The following is a 6,983-nucleotide window of genomic DNA, read 5'->3' on the forward strand; positions in this document are numbered from 1 at the left end:
TGATAGCTTTCCTATTCTTTATCCCTCTGGGAGCATGAACCCAGGGTCATTATGGGGTGCACAAGGAGAAAGATCTGGCTTCTGTAATTGCTTCCCTGCTGAACATGAGTATTGATAGGTCAATCCATGCTCCCAGCCTATATCTCACTTTCCCTAGTGGGACGGGGCTCTGAGGAAGAGGGGACACATGGGTGCGGTCATCTGCCCAGGGAAGTCTGGTGGGCATCACACTAGCATCTGGAACCTGTTGGCTGAAAGAAGAGTTAATATAGAAGGCCAAACAAATTGATGACTCATCATGAACCTAATGACTGGATTCGTGCAGGTGAAAATTTTGGGGTCTTCGTTTGTAGATAGTTAGTAGGCCTATTTTAGGTATATTCCAAAGGGCCCATGACTATACTAGTGTTTTTTTTAATTAATTTATTTTATTTTACAAAATTACATGTCAACAGAGGTTTAAATCCACACCATAAATTTTTTTATTTATCTTAGTGAGAGAAGTAGAGGAAGATACAGAATGAGAGAGAGAGATGGAGAGATGGAGGAAGGAAGAGAGGGAGAGAGAGAGGAAGAGTGAGAAAGAGAGAGAGTTGAAAACATTTCCCAGCTCTGGTTTATGGTGGTACTGATGATTGAACTTGGAACTTCAGGGCCTTAGGCTTAGAAGTCTTACTGCTTTGTATGTTAACTCTCTTTTCAGTCACTAGGTTCCAGATGTCATCAGGATGCCGGCCAGGCTTCCCTGGACTGAAGACCCCACCAATGTGTCCTGGAGCTCCACTTCCCCAGAGACCCACCCTACTAGGGAAAGAGAGAGGCAGACTGGGAGTATGGACCGACCAGTCAACACCCATGTTCAGCGGGGAAGCAATTACAGAAGCCAGACCTTCCACAGTCTACAACCCACAATGACCCTGGGTCCATGCTCCCAGAGGGATAGAGAGTGGGAAAGCTATCAGGGGAGGGGGTGGGATATGGAGATTGGGTGGGGGTAATTGTGTGGAGTTGTACCCCTCCTACCCTATGGTTTTGTTAATTTATCCTTTCTTAAATAAAAAAAAGAGTTTAAGAAGGCAATAGAAAAAAAAAAAAGAAGTCTTACTCCATAACCATTATGCTATCTCCTTAGCCTCATGCAACTAAGTCTTTACAAGAAAGCTAAAAACAAAAACCCCAAAACCAAACACAAGACAATTAAAAAAATGCTAGGTTACAGGGAGTCAGGCTGTAGCGCAGCGGGATAAGCGCAGGTGGCACAAAGCATAAGGACCAACATAAAGATCCTGGTTCGAGCCCTGGCTCCCTCACCTGCAGGGGAGTTGCTTCACAAGCGGTGAAGCAGGTCTACAGATGTCTATCTTCCTCTCCCCCTCTCTGTCTTCCCCTCCTCTCTCCATTTCTCTCTGTCCTATCCAACAACAACAACAATAATAACTACAACAATAAAACAACAAGGGCAACAATAAGTAAAATAAATATTTTTTTAAATGCTAGGTTACTTATCAAACTCAGCAACAACAACAACAAATGACCCCATCTAAAAATAGAACATATGAACAGACTATTTACTACAGAAGAGATCCAAAAAGCTAACAAACATATGAAAAATTGCTCCAGGTCATTGGTTTTCAGGGAAATGCAAATAAAGACAACACCTCACCCCTGTGAGAATGGCATACATCAAAAAGGACAGCAGCAACAAATGCTGGAGAGGTTGTGGGGACAGAGGAACCCTGCACTGCTGGTAGGAATGTAAATTGGTCCGACCTCTATAGAGATTAGTCTGGAGAACTCTCACAAGGCTAGAAATAGGCCTCCCATATGACCCAGTAATTTCTCTCCTAGGGACATATCCTAAGGACTCCATAACACCTAGTCAAAAAGATATGTGTAGACCCATGTTCATAGCAGCACAATTCTTAATAGCTAAAACCTGGAAGCAAACCAGGTACCCAACAACAGATGAGTGGCTGAGAAAGCTGTGCTATATTTACATAATGGAATACTACTCATACAGCTATTAAAAACAATGAACCCACCTTCTCTGAGCCATCCTGGAGGGGAGGGAGGTAGAAGGAATTAAGTTAAGTGAGCTAAGTCAGAAAGACAAAGATGAGTATGGGATGGCCCCACTCATAAATAGAAGCTGAGAAAGAAGAACAGAAAGGGAAACTCAAAGCAGAATCTGACTGAGTTTGGAATAAGGCACCAAAGTAAAAATCTCTGGGTGCAGGGTGAGGGTAGATGTTTGGCTTCACTGGGGTGTGGCTGAGGAATGGGACACAGACATTTGTGGTAGGAATGGTGTTAATTATACATTCTTAATAACTTATAGTCTCACAAATTATTATTCGATATATGAGGGGGGAAATGGATCAAATGTCTCGAACTTTTTTTAATTTTTTAATATTTATTTATTTTCACCTTTGTTGCCCTTATTTTTCATTGTTGTTGTAGTTATTATTGTTGTTATCAATGTCGAAACTTTTTGTTGCATAGACCATAGCTCTCATATATGTTCATTCAATCTAAGCACTTATGTTTCAAATTAGTAATTGGATTGAATGTTAACAGTGGGCTAAAACTATTAATACATTTCTAATAATGACTTGTACTTTGAAATATTAAACCTCCTAAAAGCTTAGACCAGGGAGAACAAAAGCAATGGTGGTGTTCCTTTATAAAATAAGCTGTAAGTAAACAGCATAAAAGGACAAAATTATGGTGAGGTCTTCTATGCTACAAGAAATCCTAACAATGACATTTTCAAAATTAACCCAATTGCCAAAGGATTTGGTTATAGCTATAACTATCTCTTGCTCTCTTAAAACCTAAGACAGCAGGAACCTTCCCCTCTCTATAGAAAGCCCATATTTCTCCCAGTCCTGAAACCTCTAGGGTGAGGCTCACTTTCCTGCATGCTTCTCCCAATTCATACTAACTGATACCGCACCTGCTCATCCCAGCCTAATCAGTGCAACCAGTATCACCTCGACATGTTTCACGTCAGACTGCATCCAGAGATTTCAGGCATGGAATATGAACCCACCAGCTTCATTACTCTGGTGAGACCTTTCCTACCTCACAGGACTCCTTAAATTCATTTCAGGTGGTTTACTTCTTAACAAACCTCAAAACCGAGATATAAACCAGGGTCCATGAGATAGGGTAAAAGTACATATATCCAGAAGTTGGGGGAAAACACAGACCTTAAAGCAAAAGTGCACAGTAGTTTGCAGTGAGTCAATAAATGTAGCAAGTAAGTAGAAAGACCTAAAATTACACCATAAAGTACCTAATGAAATAGTTCCTACTTAGACCAGATATACTCCTCACCTACTTTCTATTACACTTCCCTCAATCACTCCAAAGCTAACCTTGTCAGACAAAGTGAGGACTACAAAAGCTGAATAAGGGCAAGAGACTGGCAGACTTTAATGATGACTCTTTGGTCACTACCATGCCACCCTAGGGTGTGGCCCAATGTGTGTAAGTGGATGGAGCTGAGTCAGTAGCACTTGCCACATCCTTCTGCTACTTAAAGTCCCACAGCCCGACCCCTAGCACCACTGCCTGGCTTCCCTGGCACCATGGCTCAGACCTCTGTAAGTGCTCTGGGGATGCAGGAGGAGGTGTTCTGGACCAAGGCAGCAGAGACAGGGAGGGCTGGGCCTTCTGGGGTCTCCATTTCACAGGGGAAAGTGGGTGGGATGGTGTCTCTGAGGGTCTGGGCTGTGCTTCCGGATTGATGTCACCAACCCGGTGTTGCCCCTTCCTCTGGTGCTTTCTCCTGGTCTCTCTCTCCTAAATAAAACTGTTTGTTTTCTGTTTCTTTGTTTGTTTGTTTGTTTTGCCTCCTGTTACTGTGGCTCAATGTGGGCCATATGAATCCACTGCCTTTCATAACCAGTTTTTCCTTAAAAAAAATATTTTTTGTAAGACAGAGAGAAATTGAGAGGGAAGGGGCGATATTGAGGGAGAGAGAAAGATAGAAACCGAATAACCTTCTCACCACTTGTGAAGTGTCCCCTGTGCAGGTGAGGAGCAGGGAGGTTGGAGTCCATGCCTTTGAGCATAGTGTTGTGTGTGCTTAGCCAGGTGTGCCACACCTGCTCCCTCCTCCTGATTCTCCAAAACTTTTTCAGTGGACTCTTTCTTTCCATCTCCAGTTCTTTCCCTGTGTGGCTCTCTCTCTGTCTCTCTGTTCATAGGTCCTGTCTTCTCTCTGCTTTCTGCTCATCTCCATCTTGGTCTGTTATTCCCTGGAGGTTGACTGACCGTCTGTCTCCTGTCTCCCTGTTACACCCTCCCCTAGTCCTCAGTGCATGTGCCCTACGTGATTCCACTGCCCAATGGCATTGATCTTGGTGGTGTGGTGAAAATTCGTGGGACTGTTCCGCAGTTTTCTGACAGGTGAGTCTCCAGCTCACACCATTGATATTATTGTAGAGACAATGGAGGTGTCAATCATGATGATAAGGGCTTTTCTTGCTGGATATCAGAGACCTCTGGGAGCAGGAAAGTAACCCTTCCTAAGTGCAACTACTCCCTTCCTCACAGTTAGCTTGGAGCTTCTGTTTTATTTTACTTTGTGTTTTTCTTTCTTTTCTTCCCTAGAATACTGCTCATTTCTGGTGTATGGAAGTACCAGGGATAAAATCTGGGGTTTTGTATTCTGATGTGAAAGACAGTTTCATAGACACTATCATCACTTCAAGGCATACTCTAGAGATTTTATGACCAGCATATAGGAGAGGGAGGGTACCTGGAGTGAGAGAATCTCCAGGTTCCTCTTCCATCCAACAACTTGCTCCCATCCTATGGGCCACTTTGTCACCTCTATCTTGCTTGAAGTTAGTTCTTCAAGCAGAGGTTTCTGGCAAATGTAGTTCTCCATTCCCTTTCAGTGTTTTATCAGCTGTGCAGTATATGCCAGCTGTGCTTCTGAGTCTACAGGTCTGTGGAGCAAGGTAGCAGTCTGCAGTGACCTCTAATGTGTGCACAGGGCTGTGCTCTGCTGACTGGCCAGCCTGTCCCATGGTGCTAGGCCTCGGTGTGTGTGTGTGTGTGTGTGTGTGTGTGTGTGTGTGTGTGTGTGTGTGTGTGTGTGTGTGCGCGCGCGCGCATGTGATATCTCCCTCACATCTCTCTGATCTCCTCCCACTCTCCCTCTTTCCCTTTCTCCCCCAACCCACAGGTTCATTGTAGACTTGATGTGTAGCATGGGGCAGGATCCTGACATTGCCCTGCATTTCAACCCCCGTTTTGATCAGAACAAGGTGGTCTTCAACATTCGGAAGAATGGCTCTTGGGGTACAGAGGAGTTTGGGCAAGGTTTCCCCTTTAGACATGGGCAGGCCTTTGAGATAATGATCATCGCTGACCAACAAGGCTTCAAGGTGCGTGTCTGCCCCAGGGCTAAAGTCCAAACTCAGCTGGGGAAGTCTAGGAGGTCCATGAGGAGGTGGGGTCCAGAGGCTAGGCAAAGTGCCTCAGTCTCTCTCTGGTGGTGCAGCCACACTAGTGTTAGGTGGGCCAGTGTGACCATGTTGTGGACCAGGAGTGCGGTTGTGTCCCCAAAGGTCAGGTGTCCTGACAAGAACTTGGAACCATAACTCACCATTTCAGACCTTCTTTGTGCCTGAGGGTGAGCCTCTGCATCATGGACAAGGAGGAGTTGGGGACTGAGCCCTGAAAAAAATCCCTGTTGAGAGTGGTCACTGCAGACCCTCAGCTCCAGGCCATTGCCCATGGAAGTCTGCATCAGGACTGGGCCAAGTTCTCCACCATCATGGTCACAGCATAGAATCCACAGTAACTAACATGCACAGAAGTGACACTCAGCTCACCTGACCCTCAGGGGTGAGGTTAGAATAGAATACACCCCATTTATCCTGGGGAACCTGGGTGCCAGTGAGGTGGTGAACTTGACCTGGTCACTTGGTGGAGGTCTGAGTCAGGAATGACTTCAGAAGCCTAAGCATTGCTGTCCCATCCTGTAGGTTGTTATAGGGGACCAGAAGTATCACCACTTCCGCTACCGGATCCCTCTGTCTGAAGTGTCGAGGTTGGGCGTGAGCGGGAATGTGATGCTGGAGTCAGTGAACATCTTCTGAGCCTGAGAGATGAGAGCAGGATGAGAGTGAGATGGAGTCTGGCCTTGGATGATAATAAAGTCTTAGTTAACAACACACTTATCTGTGTCTGTGTCTCCCTCATGTGGGTGAGGAATGTTAATCAGAGAGATGAAGATACAGACCAAGGGTCACTCAGTGATTATTCATCATGGGGGGTTCAGGCCTGAGCACTGAGGCACCTCCTGGCTGGGAGACTTTGGAAAGGCTGTGACAAGGTCGAAATTGGACTAGCTTGTTCTGAAGCAGCACTTTGCAAAGTATCCAGTTGCTGGTGGGGGAAGGCTTGAGCTAGAGATTGGGAGGGGATCTCAAGCCAGGTTCTGGGGATTCCATGCTCATCTAAAGAGCCTGAAAACTAGGGAAATACATGCTTGGGGACCCCACCCTACATAGAGGTTATCTGAAACCTCTCCTGCCTCCCTGAGCACCTGCCCTTAGCCTCCTCTGTCCCCTGTCCCCTTGGCCCAGCAGTGTCCTGACAAGTCTCACCTGCGACGTGAATGGGGCACAGCAGTTTTGCTGGGTCCCTCTGTTTAGTCAGTACTCAGCTCCGGATGCTACAGTGACTCCTGAAATACAAGCTCAATGCCTCTCTACTGGAGGATTCTAATCTCCCAGGGTCTCTGTTCTGACCACGTGGCTGCACTGTTGTCCTCTAAGTAGACTGGATCCCTGTCTATATGGGATCAGACTTCTTCCTCTTCCCTGTTTCTGTGATGTTAGAAACAAGCAGTGCAGGTAGGGGAGACATACTTCTTCTTCTTCTAGCGTTTGCCCGGGAGACATACTGACAGACTCCTATGCTTGAGGCTCCAAGATCCCAGGTAAGATCATCCCATTATT

At 45.7% G+C, this 6,983-nt stretch overlaps 1 protein-coding gene across 1 annotated transcript; it reads left to right on the top strand.

The window, feature by feature from the left end:
* Nucleotides 1-3,491: 3,491 nt before the first annotated feature.
* LOC103114345 (galectin-7-like) lies at nucleotides 3,492-6,196 on the top strand. The gene is made up of 4 exons (XM_007524017.3): nucleotides 3,492-3,608; nucleotides 4,319-4,416; nucleotides 5,201-5,402; nucleotides 6,006-6,196. The coding sequence occupies exons 1-4, from the start codon at nucleotides 3,594-3,596 to the stop codon at nucleotides 6,117-6,119; spliced, it is 429 nt and encodes a 142-aa protein (XP_007524079.1). The 5' UTR covers nucleotides 3,492-3,593; the 3' UTR covers nucleotides 6,120-6,196.
* Nucleotides 6,197-6,983: the final 787 nt, after the last annotated feature.

This window comes from Erinaceus europaeus, chromosome 2, assembly GCF_950295315.1.
Source record: "Erinaceus europaeus chromosome 2, mEriEur2.1, whole genome shotgun sequence".
NCBI classification, from domain to species: Eukaryota; Metazoa; Chordata; class Mammalia; order Eulipotyphla; family Erinaceidae; genus Erinaceus; species Erinaceus europaeus.

Excerpts from the sequence above, each read along its gene's own strand:
- LOC103114345 (XM_007524017.3), top strand. Across the intron at positions 4,417-5,200 it reads GTTCCGCAGTTTTCTGACAG|GTTCATTGTAGACTTGATGT; the intron begins GTGAGTCTCCAG and ends CCCAACCCACAG. Across the intron at positions 5,403-6,005 it reads CTGACCAACAAGGCTTCAAG|GTTGTTATAGGGGACCAGAA; the intron begins GTGCGTGTCTGC and ends CCCATCCTGTAG.